Genomic DNA, 25065 nt, shown 5'->3' with positions numbered 1-25065 from the left:
TGAAGATCCCAGGAGGTTTGGCCAAAGTCAGCTCCTCAAAAACTGTAGTTAAATGCTAAATTCTAAAATTGTATTTACACTGTGACTATTGGTTTCAGGAAACAGGAAACAGAGGATTCTCTGGTATCAATGTCAGCTGACTCTGCTTTGCTCCTGTCATAATTAATACATCCACTAAAGGTCGTCTAACAAGAAAACATAACTATAGGTCGTGATACGCTGTTTGCACTGACGACCTATGGGCTTTTTTTTTTTTTTAAATAGTAGACTCTGGTATCTGTAAATTCAAGGCTATTTAAGACCACTTTAGTACCATGGACAATGCAATTTTAAATCTTTTTGATAATAACAAAGTAAAACTACATGAATTTATTGACGTGTACATCAGATCTTTCACTACTTCCCAGCAGTATATAACAAATAATTCCTAATGATATGATTAATTAATTCATGCGCGATGTGGCAAAAAAGGGATTAGAGTATCTAATTACAAATGATTAATTTATTTAAATGAATTTTCACAGGCATCATTGCTTCATTTCATTTTTTTTTTTTCCAACGCTTTTAGCACTAAAACTGAAAATCCTTCACCTCCATTGTATTGGAGAGAGTGATTCGGGTGAACTGAACCTTTAAACATACTTGGAAATAAATTCTTCTTCTTCTGGACATTGGAAGTATCTGTTCTAAGTACTATCACATTAGGGGACGTACCATAACTAAAACCATTTAGTAGCATTTATCACTAAATCATTTAGTAACAGAGTCCCGATCATAATGAGGCAGGAAAATGACACATGCTCAACTGCAGTATTTTCCCCCAGAGATGTTTATTTAGCTTCTCTGTAAAGACAGACTTGCTAATAGAGGGATCATAAAAATCTGAGCCTTGCTGACACTTCGATAATTTTGCACATTTAAGGCATTTGGCTCATCACTTCATTCAGATTCACCTGCAACGCGGCACAGACTAACGGCTCCATTTATTTCTTTTTAAAAGACACTTTCAACACACCGCTCTGCGAGAGCGACTCACTACATTTAACTCAGTGGATTGTCACTCTTACCGCTCAGCCCGCCTGTCACCGACATGTAAACACGCAGTGGAGTCTAGTCAACATTCTTCACTGTCTGAGCTTCCTGCTTTATTCAAACAGAGAAATCTTTATTTGTTTACACACGGGTTTAAGCTATCGTAAAATACACACACGCCAATTTAATATCCCCAAAAATGTTGATAAGTGCCACAACGCTCAGGGAAACTTGTTCGGTGGCCAACTCCTGCAAGAAAATGAGTTGTCAATTGCTCGGCTGAAAAAGCGCGAATGGTTGATGACTGAGGGAAAGAGGAGTGATTTCAGAAAGGTGAAGGTCTGACTGAAACGTTGAGCTGCTCTGTGGAAGGTAAACAGCACATTGACTGCCAAAAAAAAACATTGCCTCAGTCTCTTTCTGCTGCCTCGCCGAGGTCTGAATAATTAAAGCTGTGTCTGTGTCTGTTCTGGCGGAATACAGCCTATAGGATGAATCTGAATGCAAATCGGCTGCTGCCTTTTCAACTTCCAACATATTCCCAGCTGAGCCAGAAACATCAGAATGTTGCAACTTTTCCCGACAGTTTTCAGAAGGAAATAATATCACTCTCTACAAATGTGCCAAATTAATAACGCTGCATCCAAGCACAAATAAACAGAGCTGAAGACAGACTTCTCTGCATAAACAAACAAAAATAATCCACGGAAAAGTCAAAGACAAACACAAAATTTAGGGCTAATAGAATTATAGTAATGACATTAAGACTAAAAGTAATAATATCCATCTACAGCAGGTAATTATATAAATGCTTTACATGCATGGTTTCTGCTTCAGTGTTAACTCTCTCTCCCTCTATTAAACATTGTATTTGAGAGAATAGTTCAGTTGCCCAACCAGTAAAACCACCTGTTATGAAGCTGCTTGAACAAAAGTACAAAGGGATGAGGATATTTCATGTGAGCGTCTGAGCTGCACATCTTCAATCTTAAAACAGTTTTTGCTGATGTCTTGGTTTTCCTCTGGTCCAAAACTGGATGCTGACTCTCCCTTTTTTTTCTTGATTCTCTGTAAAAATTTCTTTCCTTGCTACATCCTCCAGTACTGACATCTGCATTTGCTATTTTCTATCAGTTGCTAAAATAAGTAAATAATTGGACTTGATTTGCTCTGGCGCTGGTTGTGTCTTGACTTGAAAATAACCAGATCTGGTCTCTCGGACTTGACTAGAGTTTTGGAGAGCATTTGACTGAGCGCAGCAACATTTTAAGGTCATATCTTTTATAGTTTCCTGTGTTTTATTTGAAGTGTTGATCCATAAGAAGATATATTTGTGGGTTTTAAGAACCAAAAACCATCTCAATGTAGTTTTACATCTCCTCTCTCAGGCTTCTCTCTGGAGAACTGGTCAGTGGGCCAATCAGAACACAGGAGGCTCTGAGCCTCTTCTGATTGGCTTACTGTTTTCTGAATGATTGAATAAAAATATAGCATATTTGTGGTAAACACACAAAGAAACCAAATCCTGTAACGTTTGGATGGTGGGTCCAGGTGGGCGGGGCTTGGTGACTGCTTTGTTGTGACATCACAAAGTTCCAGAAGTCCTGACGGCTGGTTTTAAGGCTCAGTTTCTGAACACAGGCTGTGTGCATTTCTCTGTGGACTGAGGCTTTGATACTTTCACAGTATTAATATAGAACCTAGACCTAATCTATAAAGAACACATGGACATCTACCTTATATAAAATGTGACCTTTATAAAAAGTGCAAATGAATCTCTAACTATACGACAAGCTACTACAATCCAACTGCAGATTCCTCTAAAATTCACTGATCACAATCACGCTTCCCTGGAAGGGTGAATCTATGACCTTTCCTCTAATGACGCTGTCAAACTAAAGCATCAACTTTAACCAAGAGCTCTCGTAAATGGTATTTACTAAACTTTTCATCAATGACCAGAATAAAATCAAGTGTGTAAACAGTGGATTCATGGAAGGCTGAGTTAAAAGAGCTAATTTTAAGTATGAGGCTGGTTTTATTCTGTCCTTTCTACACTGTCAACAAATCCCATGAGACCCAAACCAACAACAAGTTTGTCTGTCTCTTCATACTTTCTGACTTCCCTACCCAAGCCAATTGGGTTATTATCTGAAGTTTTTGTTTCATTTCCAAAAAAGGTTTGGTAATTTCTTAAAACAACTGGTCGCTTGTTTTTAGCAAATGTTTCTCAATCAGGAAAAAATCATGTATTTGGATAAACACACAAGTACTTCTTAGTAGGAGACTATTTATTGTTGGTTTAGTTCTTTTATGGGATTTGTTGACAGGAAGAAAAACACAGAATATCGCCAGCCTATCTGCAGCTATCAGCTCTCTAAACCCACATTAGTCAAGGCCTATTCTTGACTACAGCCCTGCATGGATGTGTCTGCCTGTGTCCTTTTCCAAGGCAGTGAAACAGCCCGCTGCTCTGACAGGCTGCCTGCGCCGAGAGAAAGGACTGTCCAACGGCTGCGATAGGGACCAAGTGAAGGGGAAAGAGGCAACGCCAGCTTCTATGAGGGAGGACTCATTCAAGCACGGCAGATTCAGGGGGATTTAGGGGAGCTCGTCTGCCAGCAATAAAAGGCTGAAACAGGATACTTGGTGAGATTAATTACCAAGATAGGCCATGATAATGCCATTTAAATGGGAAAGTAATTAAAGTGCACCTTCCATGAAAATTATTCATTGCTGACGGATTGGGTGACAGACAAATCAGGAGGCATTTACAGAAAAAGCTACAGGTTAAGTGCTCCGAGCTGCTGCTCTGAGACCACCACAGTTTTATTGCAGCTGTTGAATCTCGCTGCTTTGCCCGGCTCTCATCAAATTACCGCAAAGCATGTGGAGCAGGAGGGTGGTGAAAAGAATGGGCTCCCAGGTAACGTAAAACCGGGGACAAATGCTACAAAGGAGGATCCGCTTAACTAGAAAATTACACTGGCTGGCACTGGTCAGTGGGGACTCCTCACAATCAATCAATCCTTCTGTTTAAGGCCACCATGGCAGATTAAAACACAAAGAGGGATAAATCAATGGTCCTATTGTTCCCCAAGTGTTACTTTCACGAATGCACTGAATTATATCAATTTAGCGATGATAAAGTGTCAATAAAGTGGCCGTATAGATTACCACTAATTTGCACCCATGATTAAATAATATCTTAAAGGTTTCTTATTGTATAAAGGTTGATGTCCATGTGTAGTGTGATTATAGATCAGGTCTAGGTTCTATATTAATACTGTGAAAGTATCAAAGCCTCAGTCCACAGAGAAATGCACACAGCCTGTATTCAGAAACTGAGCCTTAAAACCAGCCGTCAGGACTTCTGGAACTTTGTGATGTCACAACAAAGCAGTCACAGCTCTCAGCCACACCCCAAGCCCCACCCACTTGGACCCACAATCCAACCTTGCAGGAATTGGTTTCTGTGAGTGTTTACTTGAAATCTGCTTTATTTTTATCGGATCACTCTGAAAACAGTCAGCCAATCAGAAGAGAGTCTCAGGGCCTCCTCCCTTCTGATTGGCTCACCGACCTGTTGTTACTAGAGCTCCAGAGAGAAGCCTGAGAGAGGAGATGTTAAACTACACTGAGATGGTTTTTGGTTCTTAAAACCACAAATATATCTTCTTATGGATCAACACTTGAAATAAAACAGAAAGAGTGTCAAATAATGATCTTTAATGATCATTGCTCTCTTGTAGAGCTTAATAATTATCAAACCATGCAACTAACTCTGCTATTTTCCTTTCTGCACTGCCAGACACCAAACTGTTGGAGGACACTTGACTGACGCAGTCAAACTAAAAGGGAATATTTGTTTCTTACGCAATTGCAAGGGGCAGAGCGGATCAAACTGAAATGCTTAGATTACATTCTTATGTGGTTCAGTATTTTTTTCTTTTCTTCTCTTTTGCACTGAGAGATTGTACTAAAGGGAATAGCCTGTTGTTCTCTTTGAATGTGTAAGTAGGTTTGTACTTGAGGGGAACTATAACATCATCCCGCATTCACAGCAGCTGCACGAGAAACGAAGCAAGGAACGGCTAAAAATACACACAGCAGGAAAACTGAGTTAAGCTGATTTCTAAATTCCTCCCATGTAAGATGTGGGAAACTTGCATGTAAAACAAAGGATGATATAAAATTTTATATTATGACTCTGTCTTCTCAGATGTTTGGAATGATGACCACAGCATTCTTGGCGTTTGACACAATCCCGTCAAAGTCACCACCGCCTAGAACTCCCTTCACACACTCATCTTGTCATGTAAATGTGACTAAGTTAGTGCTGCTGCTTTCAATCCTTGCCCAGTGAACAAAGAAGCTTTGGGCAAATAAGTGAAACATGATAGATGTTGCATACGACATTACGGTTCCATCATTGCTGCACGACCATCAAATGTTATTGCGCTGTTGTTATTGTTATTCAAACGCCTGGGGAACACTAGAGCAACAATGCGACAGAGCTGGGAGAGCAGTGGGAGTGTCAGTGGTTGTGGGGTTATCACAGGGGAGGGCGTGGTTCAGTGCGGTGATGGTGCGTGCCGGGGTTTTAAGGCATTTTTTGAATTTGTGAAAGGGGCGTGTTCAGGCTTAAACAGCGTGTTAGAGGTCCCATATAATATAAAAGGTAATTGTCCATGTGTTTGATTATAGATCATGTCTAGGTTCTATATTAATACCAAAAATATATCTTCTTATGGATTAAAACTTCAAAATAAAACACAGGAAAAGTTTAAAACACCCATCGACAAGTACTATAATGTGGCTCTTTCCATGATGCCTGTAAATGATGAAGATGTACAATATGAAAGACAAAAGGCCAATATATAAACATATTATGTTATAATATTATGTTTATTTTTTTAAATGACAGCCATGGCATTCTGAGACATTTCTACTCGCACTCGCCACAGTCTAAATAATGCATCCGGCAACATCTGGCTACAGCCCCTGTTTTCAGCTCTGACTCACCCATGGAGCCTTTGAATACTTGAGAGCACAGCACAACTATTGTGAAAAGTTGCTATCTGAGTGTAACAGGCTTTGTGCTGTTGGCTAATACAAGCAGTCAACATTAAAATCAATTTCCACAGGCTCTTCCTTTCGCTCATTATACTGTTTATACCTCTTGCTGATCGCACCTAAACCCCATTTCACTGGTCTCGAGTTGAGTGTGTATGTGCAGCATGTACACATGTGTGTGTATGTATGTAAACACACACACACACACACACTACACACACTACACACACTACTCACACTACACACATACACTCAGGTCCTGTAGCCTTTCCCATAACCAATTTCAAATCCTATTTCAGTGCCCTTCTCCACAGTGATTTTTCCTGGCTCAGAGATGTGAACACCCGCTTGAATAAATATTAATGGTTATTCTATGAGCAGTGCCCACTCACAAGTGTGCTGGAAGAACAAAAGGCCTTGTTTACAAGTGCGCTCGAGGAAAGCTAAAGCGCGGAGGGCCCCTCGGAGGGTGGCTCTGTGGCACTGTTGACTCACAATGGAGTGCTGATTGAAACACACTCTTAACTTCCAGCGTATGGCGGCGGCAAAAAGCAGCGAAAAATCCTCAACATGACGAATCTCTATTCAACCACCGCGAGGACGGAGAAATCAAGCTTACGCACTCGCAGCCTCTACTTAAACTCATTTAAGACAGAGCTGAGGTGTAATTAGGTTTCTGGGAACAATAAGCACTCAGCACCTTGTGTAGCTCCAGCCTCTCGCTCCAGACATTTCCTTTAGTGTAATTAGGGGAGGTGTGAATTCCTCATCAGATGGATCACCATCTGCATTCACACAATGCGCGCTCATTCCCTCAGTCCCCAGCTAGGAGCCCATGTTCACGCTGATTATCATGCAGGAGGTGGAGATGGGCGGGATGGAGGAGAGGGCTTCTCCTTTTTTTTTTTTTAAGGTTCTTTCAGTGCTATGGGGCTCCAGTGCCTCACCACGCAAAGGTTAATCAATTCTGAATGATGAGCCATAAAAGCTTTAATAATGCAGTCATTCTTTAATGAGCGGTCCTGCATGCTTACTCAGGAAGGAGCGTTTGTTTTAGGAAGCGCCCGACCTTCCAATTACAAAGCGCTCAAGCATTCCCTAACAGCCCGGAGAGCGCTGGACACAATGATGGTCCAGTGAGCAGGACAATGAGCCCTGCAGCGTGGAGCTAATGTCTGCTCAAGATGGGAAAGTGGAGGGAATCGCATCACAAGACCATCAATAACAACCCAATGCTGATTATTGACCTGCCACGGAACCGCATAGACAGGAAGTTGAGGTTGATGGATGGACCAACAAAGCATCCAATGTTCCACTGCTCGATTCGTACTGAGAGTCAACACTCATTATTTTTAACCAGGACATGAAGTGTTCCCTAACTTTAACCCAGTAGTTCTGCAGTTAACCGTGAAGACCGACCCTAACGAAAGGCAAAACAGGTCGTTCTTGACCTTGAGCGAAGATAAATACATAGGTCACGTTATTAAAAGTCAACCATGAAGAAAGCTAGTAAGTGGTCCTTGAGTGGAGACCGAACTGAGTAGTTTTTGTGCCCAACCTTCCCAAAACGGCCAGAATATGGTCATATGGGTGGTTTTCAAAGGCCAAGTTTTTTCCGTTGTTGTTTAGTTAGAAAACAGATTAATTTTAGTTCATGTTTCATAAGCAAGCAAAACTTTCTGACAGGAATTTGGCAAACTAGTTGGAAAAAATCCTCCAGGGTTAGAATGCCATTGGGGAAATACTGACCTTCTATCAAGAATAACTCACATTAAATAACATAATAAGCCTATGCTGATTATCTTTCTGCATATTTAATTTATTCTTTTCAATGCTAATGTCTGTACTCAGCCTTTATCTAAAAGGTATTATTCTGTCCCAGAGCTGTTCTACCATTGAACAGATGGATTGGGGTGCCCTGGCTTGAAGAGCTGCTAACCCTAAAGGAATTTGATTAGTCTCGGTTTCGAAAGGGAATTTTTTTAGTTTTGCGTCATGGTTTAAATAGTGTTTCAGAGGCTGTTTCACCCCGATGCCTTAAAACATTTCAGGAAAATTCAGGCATCTTTGTAATTGTTTGAATGAAAATGAATACATTTAGAGATACTGATGATTGATACCAAAACTTAATGGAATCGATCAACTAAATTATCAGTGACCTGTCCCACCCCAGCCAATTACACTCATTACAGTGTTATAGCAATTAAAACGGTGCCACTTACACGAAATTATAAACATGACACCATCTTGGCCAAGCACGCCGCTCTCTTTCACAAAAGCTAATGGCTAAATATTCCGCCGGGTTAACTGAGTAATTGTCTGTTGTCGACATGCCAGGTATAATTATGAGTGACTCTACAAGAGCGAGTGTTCATTTTATCTTCTTCTTTTTTTTCTTTTTTTTTTTCCTGGCTTGTTTCCTGCGGGTCATCCTCCCGCTGACGTCCTCGTGTCCTTGGCCGAGCAACCCCTCGGCACAGTCCAGCTTGTGTCACTGTCATGAACCGAGCTTTGCGAAATACATCATCCCTAACACTGTAACCCACACACGTACTCAACAGAGAGCCGCTTTCTTTCTATCTTTCCCTCCCACAGATACACACATCTAGTACACTGACACATTTATGTCAGTGTACTAGATCTAGATCTAACACATCCAGTACACTGACATATTTATGTCTGTGTACTAGCTGTGGTAACAATCCTATAACCTATTCTCATGTATGTTTTCAAAGAGAAATTAGGATCATGATGATGTAAAAGCAGCAGGACATAATTGGCCATCATCACGTGGCAAAGGACAGGCGTAGATAGCCGGAAACAGAGGTTATATATCCAGCTAAAGCTTCAGTGCTCTCTCTCCATCTTTCTTTTAATCCCCGTCGTCAGAACATAGTCTTTTGGGCCAACTTTGTTACATGGATGCTCGAGCATGAAAAAGGAATCTTGTTGGGTGGATCCATAGAAATAATTAATCAAAAAAAAGGCTTTAGAGTTTGTCACCGTAAAATACAGCATTTTAATTATAGTGGATCCCCTTGAGACTGAGCTGCAAATACAGTAGTAGCTCTTTAGGTTCCGCTGGGAGTCTGCATCATTGCTGAGCTAATAATGTTTGCTACTGTAGTGCTGATATACACATTAAATTAATCTGGGTAATATGCATATTGGAAATATTATGGATCATATCAGACTATGATCATTAATGCTAATGGGGAATCATTACCATAGTTTGCATATGAGAGGTTTTTAAAATTAAACTGTCAATCACCATGTTGCTAATGTCTAAGGCTCACTCAGCTGGAGCAAAAGTTGAGTCCCATACTATCATATAGGATAACCTACAACCTGTAAGCTGTGTATGGACTGGTGTGAGCCAAATACTGACTTCATCTTTAAGAAAAGTCACTTTTCTCAATCTCCAATCAACCTATTGTCTTGTGTGTTAAGTCCAAAACTGCAGCCAGGTGATCCTAACTTAGTAGCTAGCACCTCTAAAAAGTTACTTTGGATAAAAGCATCTGTCAAATGAGTAAATGTAAATGTAATTAACAAGGTTGAACCTGTTTTACCTTGTAATGTAACCAGAGTAAAGCATTGCATTTCTTGTTAAACAGTTTAGCATCTTAGGTTATACTACTGGTTGCTAGGCACAAATTGGCATTTTTCCCCACTGTTTGGTTTGTGTTTGGAACACACCAAAAATAATGTAAGTCTAAAAAGTAGGCTTTAGATGAGTTGGTAAGTGTATTTTTGAACACTGAGAAGAGCAAGGCTAGCTGTTTCTTTCTATTTCCAGTTAATGCTAGGCTAATCGATTCTTGGCTCCAGCTCCGGACTTAACGCACTGACATCAGATTGGTATCGCTCTTCTCATCTAACTCGCGGAAAGATTGTAAATAATTGTATTTTCAAAAAGATGTTGAACTATGTCTGAAAGAACTGAAACTGAAAGAAACCGGAAGAAACAAAAACACAAATAGATACAAACCACATGCCACAAGTCAACGCTCTACAACAAAACGCTGTAGGGATCTGGGTTCGCAGGGGATGGGAAAACTAAAAAAAGTATAGCAAACAAACTGAAACAAACTTTGCGAATATCCAGAAAAGTTCAGAAGATCACACAGTAGTTCAATCAAAAAGTGCATCCCACAGAACATTGGGAGAAAATTGCATTATCAACATTATTAAAAAAAACAAAACACTGATGTAATAGTCCTTACCTGCTTGACCAGTAGCGATGCTAACTGCCGCAAACAGCCTCTGCGTGCGGCTCAGGTCCGACACCCCATTGACAGCCTCCACCTCGAAAGTGTAGTTGGCGTGGGCAAGCAGGTCCATGACGGTCACATAAGTGTCCACTAATCCTGACTGTGAGGGAGAGTATCCCACATTCGGCCCGCACGGTACGCACTCCTCGGGTTCCCAGCTGCAGCGGCGGCATACGACCCTGTAGCTGACGTCGTTGCGCCCGCCCGTGTCGGCCGGTGGGCTCCACTCCAGGCTAACGGTGGTCTGGTTGATGTTGTAGACTAGGTTCTGTGGTGCCGAGGGAGGTCCTGTCAGAGGTGGACACGGAGGAAACAGAATTAAATAACTGAGTGCCAAGGAAAGTGACAGCCAAGACTGTGCATTGACTGGATCTGTGCTTTCTCTGTTCTCTGAGAAAGAAAAAAAAACACTACGGGACATGCCAGGTCTAGCCCTAGAGCCAAACACTGACACTCAATTATAATAAGACTCAGATCCAGGGAAAAAAATGGTACAGGTACACAGAAAGGAAGTCAGCTTTGGCAGGCACCAAGGTCAGTGTAACGAGGCTGTGAAATCAAGCAGTGGAGCCCAGAGTTTCAAAGGAAGAATAATTTCAAAGTCAGAGTACGACAGCACCACAGTGCACCACAGTTTTTATGTCATTGTTACATATACACACATATATACTGTATATTTGTCACTGTTTAATTGTGTATATGGGAATTATGATTCATACCTTACGTATCATTATGTTAAAACGAGCCATCAGGACTTCCTTAATTTTGTGATGTCACAACTGTACCCACAACTAACTTTTTTTGCTGCTGTAACTTTAGTAACAACACAACACCAAGCGGCCACTCTGTCCTTCAGCTAGCAAGCTACAAGATGGACGCCAATATATCACTGCACAGCCTTCCTAAGGAGAGTAATATCAGTGAACCAGTGGCTAACGTTTATGTTTTGTCTGGAATACCGGCAGCATTTCACTCAATTTGACCATCTGTTTGGCTCATTTCAGCTCTGACTGACAATCGCCAGTTGCATTTACTGGTGAGTTTTTCCAAGCAACGGTAGTAGGCATCCAATCTGTTACCTGCGGTTGGCCTGGCCATGCGTCACTCAGATAACAAACATATAAAAACATAGGAACTTTAACATATAAACAGTGATTAGTGTCGCCTTAAGGCAGCCCCATTTTTCATATTTTAATTTTGAAACAACGTAATGCTTTTTAACAGTGTAGTCGTGCATGCAAATATAGCCACTGATTCATCCAGATGGTCTGAAGGCTTTGTTTACATAGCGACTGTTAACAGCATAAAATCTGCAGCTGCTATGGAAATGACTGAGACATGATTACATGGTGGGACAAATGCTTAGCAGGGAGTCAAAAGCCACAAACGGCCTATCTCTAAGTCTTCCTGTTCTCCAAAAATATACAACCATCCCCCAGCTGGAGGCAGCGTCTTTACTGGTTTTTCTTGGAAAAGGTATATCATGTGGACAGCAGGACACTAAAAGTTAATGCCTACCAAAAAAAAAAAAAAAAAGACTCAAAGCCTGGCTGACCCGCAGAATTTATGCACGAGATTTAAATCTGGATTATCACCTTCCTGTAACTGCCATATACAGTTTCACTTGACATATAATAACAACTACGATCTATGGCATCAAACGTGAACACGACCACAGACCGATCGCCTGTAAACGTTCACGTAATGGCGAGGAGATTAGCTCATCTCATAAAACAATGAATAACAAATGGCTGCTTTCATCTTTCAAATTCCAGCCTGTTGGCTTTTATGACCCATATGCTGATATAAATAAACCCCCTTCCCCCCAAACACAGTAAAGATTATATGACTTGTATTCTTTGTTTATGAACGTTGTGGAGAACTTCTTCATTTCTGGGAGATTTAAACTGCTCTCAGGAAATATTCTTTGAGGGAATCTCGGGGAGGGACCTCTCAACTCATTAAATTTGTCACATTAACTAACAAAATAGGTCATGCATATGCATAGAGCCAAAACTTCTATCACAATATTCATTAATACGGCACTTAGTTGTTTTTCCGTGTTCCACCCATTAGAACCGAGGGCTCGGCGGAGACATCCATATTCATGATTATCGGGCGAGATAAGAGACAGACTGTGGACTGGGAAGATGAAAGAGCCACCTGTGGCAGGTGAAGTGGAGAGGAGTGACTGCTGATAGCGCCACTCGACTTCAGCCTTGGCACTGACACTCGACCCGTTGCTCTCAATCTTCCTCGCGGACAAAGGCAAGGTGCGCCTCGACACATACGCACACGGGAACACACCTCCCATTACTAAGTCCAAACCTCACAGATCTTTTATTTTTCCATTTCTATGGCCACGCTTATAACGCTGATAACACCTCATTTCGCTTGTGCCACTCTCATTTGAGTCTCAGGTGTCACAGATCAAAGTGGTGATTTCACAGCAGCAAGAGACGAAAGGAAATGAGATTAGACTGTTCGTGGACCTGACTGACCTTTGTCTTTTGTCTTGGGTTTTTTTTTCAGATGCACACAACCCTGCGAGTTTTGTGTTTCTTCCTTCAGAGACATCAGTATATGTTTCGACGTCGGTTTGTCTTAGAGACTGAAAACATTGCGTCTCGACGACTGTCTGAAAGCGAAGACTACAAAGAAGTTCTTGGAGAGAGATGAAGGCAGTGGGAGAAAGCTACGGAGGCAAACCTTTTACCCAGCCACAAGTGTGGCCACTTGTAAATGGCATACACACTTTTCCCTTCAGATATGGTAAGATGACACGCATCACGCTACCCAGTTTGTTTGAAGCACGCTGAACCCCTCAGCTCCCTTTTCTTCTTCTTCTACCTTGGCGTCTCTTTGTTTCTCCGAATAGTCTCCGTCTGAACTCAGGAATACGAAACTTCTCTGCCCCCAATTCACCTGCAGCGCAGATTTGCACCGCATCCTGAGCCCTCCACTGTCTGTCTGTCTGCTCATCCTCATAGCTCAAGGGCTTGTCGTTCTCCCTCTTCCTTTTTACTCTTTTTTCCCCCTCTCACTCCCCCTCTCTGTCTTATCTTTCGTGTTCGCTCCTCTCACCCCTCCTCCCAGTCAAGTTTCATTTCACGGATTAGCCCGCCAGCCCCCACAGCCTGAAATGTCTCAATCACTTGCTAGCTTCCCTCCAACGCTGCCACTGTGACCAAGCATGAGCGAGCGTGAGTGTATGTGTGTGTGAGAGAGTATTTTTGTTGGGCATAAATATGGAATATGTGCATGCACAGTTCAAGTTGCCTGCTGAATCATTTGCATGCTAACATTGCACAGATTTAAAGCAGAATCTGTAATCTCGTGGCGTAAAAAAAAAAAAAAAGGCCTTCAACTGCACCGAGGTAACCGCTACATCTAATAATCTACCATATAGAAAACATGGTAGAGCAGCAGATCGTTTTTAGGTCATTTCTCAAAGCCCATCTCCACTCTTTGTTGAGTTGCGAGACCTGACTAAATCCAAGCTTAGGAGAGAAGAATCCGGCGCTTATCGGCCTCGAGATGTGCTAAGGGCTGCCTTAACCCTCCGCAGCCTATTAGCAGGCTGTGCTCTAATTGGGGAACTGTGGGGAGAGGGGCGGCAGGGGTGAGTGGTATTCAAATCGCCCATGAGGTAATCCTCGCTCTACAAATGTGTGTTGTGACCCCGTGACCTCGCCTCTAATGATGTGGCTGCAGCAGAACCTGTATGAGCGGAAGCCATGCTGAAGAGGAGAAGGAAAGCTTGAAGAAGATGAGTTCTTTTTGGTTTTTGTTTTTTTCATTTTAGCTGAAGGGTTTCTGACTGCTGTTGCCATTATGACTAAAATTTCAATACTACTTCAACAACGCGCTGAATTCAATATTGGATTTGCCACTCGCACAAGATGTGTGCTGCAATCGGAAATTCAATTTCTCTAGAGAGTGTATGATGGTATAAAAATAAATAAATAAAATAAAGTGAGCCATCACTAAGAAAGACTTTGTTAGAACAATACAAACATTTTTGTGTGCTTCAGCTGCATTAGCTTCGAGCATTGCTGATGAAAGCATTGTGCTACATGGAGCTCGGCCTCTTTTGTCATGTCAGTGAAACAATCAGTCTTAGAACGATGATCAAAGCCTTGTGAGTGTGATGTCTTAATATAAACTCTTGGTTATCCTTGTATGCGGCTCCTGTTTGCATGGCCTCAGCTAATTACAATATGGGCAAGAGAAGTGCATGAGCATGACTGGGGCAAAGAGGCTTGATGTTTTGATCAGCAACATTTCCAATTATTGCATCCAAACTAAAGACTGACAAATGTCTTTATAGTTTATTTTCTTAAAGGTCCCGTATTTTATTTGGCGTTTTGACATCCATAAGAAGATAAATTTGTGGTTTTAAGAACCATCTCAATGTAGTTTTACATCTCCTCTCTCAGGCTTCTCTCTGGAGCTCTGGTAGCAACAGGTCGGTGAGCCAATAAGAAGAACGGAGGCTCTGAGACTCTCCTCTGATTGGCTGACTGTTTTCTGAATGATCCAATAAAAATAAAGCAGATTTCAGGTAAACACTGGGGTTAGGGTGGGCGGGGCTTGGGGTGTGGCTGAGAGCTGTGACTGCTTTGTTGTTACATCACAATGTTCCAGAAGTCCTGACGGCTGGTTTTAAGACTCAGTTTCTGAATACAGGCTGTGTGCATTTCTCTGTGGACTGATACTTTCACAGTATTAATATAGAAGCTAGACCTGCTTTATAATCACACTACACATGGACATCTACCTTTATACAATAACAGACTTTTAGATTTTTAAAAGGTGCCCATGGCTAATTTTCGTGCCAGGGCGTCCCTGTTGGTAAATCCAGCCCTGACCGAAGTAACTTGTGAAATCTGGGGTCACGCTGACTTTACTTCAACAAGGTCTTTTAGGGCATAAACCTGGGCAGAAAAATCAGAAAAATTGTAAAAAAAAAAAACAAAAAAAAACAGATTATTGAAAAAGATTGAAACTGAATGCACCCAAAATTGTTGATAAAAATAAAATTTTTAATACAAAAACTGTGGAGAGTATAGTTTATAGACTGAAATAAATATAAGACACAGGTCGATTACACCTGTATTTAATAATTATAATAATAATCTTAACATGAGTTCTGATTAGGGTTGGGTGATGTTTACCATGTGACAATATCTACCATGAAACTTGAGATGGACAATGGTGAATTGAAGGAGGGAGGGGGGGTCTGAACACCGTGCCTACTCTCAGCCATCTGCGTTCCCTACTTCTGATATCTGGTGGCAACATTCTGCAGCCCTCCTCCACTCCCCCAGCCACTCCAGGCAGGATGGACCCTGTGACGGATATCAACTTGTTGAGGTGGCACATTTTTAGGGCGGTGGGGGTTTGGGAGGAGGAGACGACCACTCGCAACTGCTCCTCTCAGCCCCTCGCTTGCACCAGCACCGCTCACAGCTGTTGCATGATTGATGGCCACTCCCCAACCTGTCAACAACTCCACTCTGTGCCCCGGCTCTGGTAAAAATGCCTCCTCATAGCCGTTCCCCCCTGTATGTATCTCATTTTCTCACAACTTTGCATATGAATGGCATGGACAAACATTCGTCAGACAAAAGCATTTCTTCTGTCCGCCCCCTCTCAACACATAGCACTTGGGAAACAACGTATTTGTAACTGTGTTTTTGGAACTTCTTCCCTCATCTTTATTCAGCACGGATTTTGGCTTTTCATGTCCCCACATTACATCTTCATCTCATTTCCTCTCAAATCCTCATAGACACATTCTTAATCTGTGTGTGCCAGAGATCCATCTCACTGTTTTGCTAAGGCCTACAATATGGTAGCTTTACAAACCCCTATTTAAAAAAAAACCTGTCAATCAAGCTATTTGTTCAGGCAGTGCAAATTCATTTTCAATTACTATTCTTTCCTGGTCTGGGTAAGGCTTGAAAAAAGGAAATCACAGTGACTATTGGTCACACCGACTTAATCCGGCAATGAATGAGGAAATGCACGTACAGAAATTGCAGTGGGTGAATGAGGAGGACGGAGGAAGCTATTCATACAAGTTAAAAATACATATTTACATATAATGGTATGGGGTCGTCAAGTGTAGACCCGGAGTTAATGAAAATGAATAATGGAAAGTGTGCATTAGCCAGCTTCAGTAATTACTGCGCTACTTGGCCAAGGTGATTACCCAGAAGGGAACAGCCAGAGGACACTGCAAAGAAGAGGGAACTTTTCTCCTCTTCTAACCGCTGCATGTGTGTCCTTCCCTTGATCAGTGGTAGACGTTCGAGAGCAGCATTAACATCCGATTAGGATGGTTGGAGAAGTGAGTAATGGAGCTGTCTTTTAGAATAAGATCTGTATGGTTGCTTATGTGCTACGCAGAGAGATTGGTGGTTTGTGGTCAGCGGCAGGCCTCAGTTTTGCTTAGCCTGAGTTATGTCCTTGTTTGTGTCGGACGGGTGACGGGAATGGAGTCAAACAGACGAGATTTCGGTTTGGTAAGGAATGTGAACAAATTGAGCTCACTGATTTCCTTCCGGAGACACTAGTCATTTTTGAATTTCATAATGCTTCCATCTGTGATTCTTGAGTGCCTGCTCCCCTAAAGCAAGACTACGTAACTTGTATGGGATAATCTCCTTTATTTTCCTAGTGTCGATTGCTTCATTCTTTGGAAGCCTGACTAAAGGTCAGTTCAACCCCCATGCCCTTGGATGGATACGACGCTGCGGACACGCTTCTACTCATACTGCAATCAGGGGTATGCGTAAAACAGACACATTCTACACAGCCACACTTGATAGGAATACTTGAGACCAACGATATGAACAGTAGATATATATGGAGCATGAAGCGTCCAGTTTACTTGTCTGGCGTATGCACAGTGGGTGTGCTAACACTGAGGACGGTCCATGCAGACTCAGACTAAGGAAGCCTTTATTCAGTATGTTTACTTCCATTTAAATGTTAATGCTAAATGTAGCGTAAAAGTAACACAAGTGGAGGAGATTCATAAAGTCAGCTGATTTAGTAATGTCAGCCACACCACAGGTAAACACAACAATAGCCAACACATGCTCCTGCTCAGACCACGTGTGGGAACGACTATAGCAGCAAAACCAACTTTTAATTTGAACCTTGAAAATGAGTCTTTTACCTGGTCTCAGTTTAAATGTGCTCGTGATATCTTCAAGTTGTTCGCAGGAAACCAAAGAAAAGGCTCAATACTTCCTGTTTTCTACTAGCAGGAAATGACCATGGCGGAATTAACACAATAGAGGGGGGGGGGGGGGGGGGGGGGCTGAAGGTGAAAATAAGCTTTGGGCCCCTATTGATCTCCCTCCCCACCCCACCCTGTTCCCTGCTCTGTATATGTACCTGTCAATACCTGCCATTCAATCAATTAACACGAACCAGTTGTCACCCAATAAACCAGGAGCTTTCTGCGGCAGCTTAAGTACACCAGCCTTTTAAATGGACGACCCCAGCAGCGGGTTGTGTTGATGATTCATGACTTCATATATTTGTTATTGGCGCTGTAGCCACAGTGTTCCCACCACAGTCCACTATTCTTTTCTTTTTGTAAGTATAGCTCCTTAAATTGAGGCAGTTGTGTCCATCAACTTGCAGAATAAAATGTGATTATAGTCTTTATACCAGCACTTCAGGTTGACTTGTTTTGTCAGTTTCCCACAGTGGACACACTCTAGGCTCAAACCATAATTAGAATAAGTGTGTAGTATGTGGCCGCTGTGACCATGTTAGCGCTGGAACAAAAACAAAATGGCTGAATCTGTGGACAGTTCAGGTGATGTACACAGACTAAGACTAATACGAAGAACATTGCTTCCGAATTTATCAAGCACACAGGCAGCTAAAAATGCAAAACAGGAGGCTGGTGTTTTGAAGATAGATAATGGTGTTGGGAAATCATAGCGCATTAATAATAGGAGATAGATAACTTTCTTACACAAGATATAATCTTAACACTTTTTTCTTCTTGCGTCCTTTTATCTCGCCCTGTGTTTTAATTAAATTTTTTTTCTGCTGTTAATATATAATCCCTTATATCACAAACCTACAGCCACCAGAAATATAATTATTCTTCCTCGAGAGTGGAATTTAAAAAAAAAAGAAAAAGAAATCTATATAAAAAGGTGCAAACATTTAAGGCTTCTGCCAAATAATTCATGCACACATCTGGCGGCATGAACACACCTGTGCACTGAGGACATGGTGAAATGGCTTCAGGGCAAGAAATAGACAAGAGATGTTGCTCAACACACTCGCTTTACAGACACTCAATACTTTACAACAGCAGATCCAAACTGCAATCTGTGTAATCCTGTCTTTCATTCTCTAGATTTAATGCATAGACAACCCAATGCAGCCATACAAAATTATGCTACTTGCATAACATTTCACCCTCTCTCTGTCTCTCACACACACACACACACACACACACACACACACACACACACACATTAGAGATTGTGACTTGGCCTACTTTGGGTCTTCAGGGGAAAAAGCGGCACCGCTCAGGATGTGAACCAGGCATGCTTATTTTCCAGCATATACATTATCTGTTTTGTTCGTTTTTTTTTTTTCAAATCAACAGAAAATGGTACAAAATAAATGACCACAATCTGTGAATATGAATTTATCTGCTCCTCTTAACAGAGACATCAAAAATAAAGAGAATGACATAAGTGTATATCTGGCCAGCGGGGCCGATCCGGGAGTCTTGTGATATATTATCAGCAGAATGAAGTCACACAGATAAGGTGCAGAGATTGTGTTTAGGGGGGGCTGTTGACCTCCAGATAAAGCAGGGTGCTATAACATTGGGTGCCTCTAACAAAAAAAAACGACAAAAAAAAACATCCAGAAGCAGCTTGAAATAAAATATATGTTTTCTAATGGATTTGGAAGCAAATGGGCCGCACCCGTCAGACTGAACACCCCCAGGGCCTGTGTAAATAAGCCATCGATGGCTGTCACATAACTGTTACACTAGCCAGGGCAAATGAAGACGCAGGGTGCTGCCTGGGCTGCTGCCGCTGACTGTAATTGCAATCTTTCAGACGGGAAATGGCAAATTGCTCCTCTCATCATTAGCAACCGGCTAAGACAGAAAACAGACATGCAAGCCTGCAAACATAATTATAATGACATACTGGGAGGCAGACGAACTGCTGTGGAACACATCTGGGGCTTTCATGAGACCACGGCAGACTGACTGAACAGGTCGGGCCAGGGGAACCAGAATGTGTGTATGTGTGTGTTTTTTTTCCCCCCCCTCTCTCACATGTGCGACTGTTTAAATACAGATCCTGGCAAGTGGTCTGCGCTGTGTTTACCTAGCAACGGCATGGCAGACTTACTTGTGCAGGCCACAGATGGAGGGTCAGAGAGCGCTCGGTAGTAACCGTCCTCGCAGTCGCAGCGCCAGGAGCCCTCACGGTCGTTGAAGCTGTGCGCTGGGCAGCGAGAGCACTGAAGGTCCTGGGAAGAAGACTTGTAGAAACCACGACCGCATGCTGTGGAGGAAAAAAAAAAAAAAAAAAAAAAAAAAAAGAGTAAGGTCACAGGAAAGAGAGGACGGCAAAGACAAAAACATGAAGTTATAAACCCTGTTTGCACAAACGGTACAATATGGGATCTGATACAGTTGATCAGTCGCCCCCAAATGAAATTTCAGTTCACTTTGTTTTGATTTTTTTTTAATGCTTTTGGGAATTTTTAAAAATAATATAAATTATATTATTGTATTCTATGTTTCAGGTGTAAGCAATGCTGCCACAAAGATTTATATGACACAGGTATTGTGAAAGCAAAGCAGTGAAATGAGGGTCAGACTTGAGGGACTGCAAAACTGCAAAAAATAAATAAGTTTTCGATATTATAAAAAATATTGAATATTGCGATATATATATTTTATAATATATAATTATACTACTGTATTTTATGATCCAGCTATAAGTGATGCTGCCAATAAACAGTTCAAAGTTTTATTTTTTTACATGGTAAAGCACAATGTAAACAAACAGTGAAATCAAGGTCTGACTCAACAGATTGTGTAAAATCTAAATGTAATGAAAATGACTAAGAAATATTGATAATATCAGATAATACTGAATATCATAATATTCAATAATATCCAATATTGTGATATATGATAAATTGCATGGAATCCCCATATTATACTGTTATACAGAATATAGATGTTGAATATTGTGATATTATATATATTCATCATATACAATATCTAATATTATTGAATATCAAGCCGACTGCAAATCTGTGGCCAGACAGTGTTCCATCAGTTCTAGTCAAGGAGTCGGGAGTCAGTGGGGCCTCCAGCTCATTTGTACCAATGGGTTATCTAATGTGTTAATACAGCCGTGCTGATATTAAAAAAAAAACAAAAAAAAAACAAAAGATAACCACCATTAAATTCAACAGGTACCTGGGAAATCTCACAGCAATTTTTATTTAGTAAACCCCAGCTGAGCCGGGTTCACACAGGATTATATCCACTGATGATCTCAGCAGTTACAACAAATCACTGAATGTCTCGGGGTGATATTAGTCCTGCGCAAACACAGCCTGAAAGAGTCTTCACTTCACACCTGAATTCCCATTATAAGGAGGGCATGACAGAACAAACCATTGTGTTCTCATCACGAAGCAGCCAGTGATTTGAATGAACCTGCCCCCCTCGGGCTTCATCAAGCAGGCTGAGCCATGAAACAGTGTCATGTCGAAGCATACGCCCAGGGATAAACTACAAGCTCTTATTTTTGAGGGGAAAATAAGGCTATTTTTAATTCTGACGAATCCTCCAGTCAGTAAAGGAGGCCGGCTTTGTTTATAACATGTCTTATCTCTGAGAGGAAACATTCCTCTGTAGAGCACAGAGATAAGACCACATATCCACCACAAGCATGTGGATCATTTCTACATTTTACCTTTGACCTAGAATGTATATAGACCCAAGACTGATATGACTAATCAAGAAAGACTCATGACTGTCTGAGAGACAGGAAGTAATGACAAAGACATTCTGATTCATTGACTGTTTTCTGAATGATCCAATAAAATTATAGTAGATTTCAGGTAAACACTCAGACAAACCACATCCTGCAAGGGTTGGATGGTGGGTCCAGGTGGGCGGGGCTTGGTGACTGCTTTGTTGTGACATCACAAAGTTCCAGAAGTCCTGACGGCTGGTTTTAAGGCTCAGTTTCTGAATACAGGCTGTGTGCATTTCTCTGTGGACTGAGGCTTTGATAATTTCACAGTATTAATATAGAACCTAGACCTGATCTATAATCATAAAAGACATGAAAATCTACCTTTATACAATATGGGACCTTTAAATACTTGCAAGGAGTAAAATGTCTATTCTGGGTCTGGCTATTTTAGCCTTGAAGTCAGCTAATCCACAGTGACCGGCTGTGTGTGCAAAGCAGAGCTACGTAAGCCTGGTGCAAAACTGCAATCTAGGCCACAACACTAAGTAGCTCTTCATACAAACCATCAAATTATACAAAAAATGCATTTTTCATGAGCCACTGGAGGGAAATGAGCAATGATTTTCGTTTTCATTTCTCGCCATTACAGCTCTAAGTTCTGTTCTGCTGTTTTTTATTTTACGTAATTTGACCACCACCTCTTGTGACAGGTCAGGGATAAGAAGCGGAGGAATCTGAGTTTTCTCATTTTAACACTTCCAGAGCAGCATGAAGAGGAAGCCGAGGATCAGGGTATCCCCATTTCAGCTACAACAAAGCCCTGCCAGTCTCCATTTATCGCACTGCCACAGCTTCATGAAACAAGAACTTTTTTTCCCCCCAAGAGGAAAAGACACATGATTTTATCTCTAATCTTTCTTTACCTATTTTTTGAAGTAGTAATTGAAAACAGAGCCACAAGGAAGCTGCGAGCAGTGGACTTGAATGCTGACCAGGCAAAACATATACAAGCCTACACGTGCTTACTCATCGTATTTAGCTGGTTCTTTTTTTTTTTTTTACTGTATGTGCAGTTCTGATGAGTGATAATGTTCGACAAACAGTAAAGTAAACCGTGTCTGTCCGCGGTATCTGATAAGTGTGTAAACATTCCCCCATGGATGTTGATAATGACACTGAAGGGCTTTCTCCAGCAGGTTAAAGATTGGCTGAGACACTGCTTTCTCCCACCATGTCATGCTGTTTAAACATTCTGATAAGCCATCGAGTCTGTTTGCCTTTGGGCTTCTGAGAGCGCATCTGCTGGGTGGCCGATGTGCGGAGGGGGAAAGACCTGGCAGGGACCTGGGCTATCTTCACCGCAGCCACCACTCCAGCAAACGAGAGGGTCCACAGTGCAGATTAAGATGAGTGCAGAGGCTGGGAGGGGAGCGCTTTCAAAAATAAACACTTTAAGGAATATGTCCAGTTTATTACCACTTCACTTTTCTACTTTAATACTCATTCCAATACACAAACTCAGGATACACTGATACCATGTACTGATCCAACACCAGTTATATTTTTTCCCAAATATAAAAGCTGTAAACTTCTCTGTATAAAACTCATTAAGATAATGTTTGTGCAAGTTAAATATATATTTAAGAGAAGATGTTTTGTTCAAGCTTCAAGCTGCATTTTTCTCCATACCACTTGTGTGTGGCTCCAACTTTTTCCTTACAAACAGAAAATAAACTGCAAAAGCCATTCTAGCATTTTTTTTTTTGGCCAAATTGCGAGAATTTCATCTTAAAAAAGATGTAATATCACTTCTCATTTTCTGAACCATTTCTGAACCACTCCTGGAAATGTGTTTCGGTGATCGCAGAGCAAAATGTGAACATAATGTCTATATCTTGTAATTTAATTTAAAGGGGGTATTTCTATCCCAGAGGGCCACTTTTTCTCTACCACGTCCAGTGGCTGAGAGAACGTGGCCCTCTGGACCACGGCCAGCTGGTTAGTGTTTTACACCATATTTAGCAACAAGCTAAGCTAGCTTAATTTTGAGTTACTGGGCAGAGTTTTGCTAAATCTAAACACTTGGTTTCAAAGTAAAGGCCTTTTACTAACTTTATTTCAAAATACATTTCTTGAGAAGTACATGGAGGAAGTGGCATGCTATCTATAGTAATTTATACATCAATGTTGGCTTACAACAGCAATTGGACAGGAAAGAACAGAGATAATGTTAATGGTCTGTGTTGGCACCGATGCTAATGTAACTGCTAGCTTATTTATAACCTATTTGACTGCCTGCGTTTCTTGCACCACTGGACTTTTTTGGTAATTACTTGCACTTATCCTTCAATTCATGCTCAGAAGCAAAGCCCAGTTCATTTTCCATCATTTCTTTAGTGGCAGCTCATGTGTTTATCAGCGCGTCCGACCGGCTTTGGCACCCAGAAATGTTTACAGAGGCAACAAGGCGTCAAATGAGGCCTCAAAAATCGAACGCCTGTATGACACGGGCACGTAAGTGTTTCTGCAGCTCTCCAAACCACTGGCAGTGCATTGAGTGACAAGTACAAACACAGCATTCACGGCCTAGCATTCCTGTCCCAGCGACTGCACACTGACTCGCTGCCGGCGAGTTCCATGTTCCCTGGCACCAGATGCCGAAGAGACACTCTTTAGTCTGAGACACCGAGATGTGGCCGATAGTGAGTGAGAGGCTCTTTGTCAGCTGTCCCCGCAGCAACACTTTCCTTCTGGATGGAAATATCTACAAAAGCAATTACACACAAGTCTGTTTATCCAGTTGCCTCTTCACTGACAAAATGACTGACACCTTACTGGCAAACAGTGACGCACAAACATGTTAAGACATTGTGCGAAAACCCTCAGAATCTTTACAACCTGCGCTGACTTTGACAAGGAGGCTTGCGTACAGTCCAATGTGTTATCGCATTAGAAAGGACGAAGTGTGTAAGTGTGAAAAAAGGGACCCATTTATATCTAAGCCTAGTCTTCTTCAGGCACAGATAAAGAGCGACTAATGGCTTGCGCTTGTTGATACGGGCGGCTAAAAAAAAAAAAGCTCAGCAGCAGACACAACAGCCGGCTTATTTACGACGGTTGAGAAATTAGTCGGCCCTTGGAGAAGTGGGCTGAGGTTAAGCAGAAACAAAACAACAAAAACTTAGAAAAAAAATACATGTCTTACAGTCCAGCCAGCTCCTCGGCAAGCTACAGAACCAGCATCTGTAATTTCCTTTCCAGTGGTCAAGCACTTTCATTCAGTGATGCGTGGGGGGGGGGTAAGCTGGAGTCAGCAATTTTATACAGAGAGAGGAAGAGGAGCATGAGAAAGGAGAAAGAGAGAGAGAGAGAGAGAGAGAGAGAGAGGTCCTCGGAGCAGTGGGATAGAGATAATCAAACGCTCCTGTGACTGTAGTGTCTCAATCACAGCGCACACTGGCCCGGAGAATAAAACAAAGTCTCCTTATCTTATGCAGACATACATACACAGACACAAAAGGAAGGGAGGAAAACGGATTTTCGGTATGTTTGTAAGATCTCGGTTTATTTCTCTTTCCTCCGAGCTGAGCTTCTTGACATTCTTGAATTACATCCAGTTTCTCTCACGCTTTGGCAGTGTCATGACACTCCGGGTGAGGGACGGAGAGGGAGGG

General features: G+C 41.7%; 1 protein-coding gene across 1 annotated transcript in view; it reads right to left on the bottom strand.

Moving 5' to 3' along the window:
- epha7 (eph receptor A7) overlaps positions 1–25065 on the bottom strand; it is a 92196-nt gene that overhangs the window by 48948 nt on the left and 18183 nt on the right. Inside the window, exons 4-5 of the mRNA XM_087176215.1 lie at positions 19799–19954; positions 10335–10670 (exon numbers count right to left, since the gene is read on the bottom strand). Of these exons, the coding sequence (XP_087032341.1) occupies positions 10335–10670; positions 19799–19954 (492 nt within the window). The remainder of the gene's footprint in view (positions 1–10334; positions 10671–19798; positions 19955–25065) is intronic.

This window comes from Seriola lalandi, unplaced genomic scaffold, assembly GCF_002814215.2.
Source record: "Seriola lalandi dorsalis isolate HSWRI2012SDOR001 ecotype SW California unplaced genomic scaffold, Sedor1 jcf7180002054544, whole genome shotgun sequence".
Classification (NCBI taxonomy): Eukaryota; Metazoa; Chordata; class Actinopteri; order Carangiformes; family Carangidae; genus Seriola; species Seriola lalandi.
Note: the sequence above shows the minus strand (reverse complement) of the source record. Positions and strands in the feature narration are given on the sequence as shown.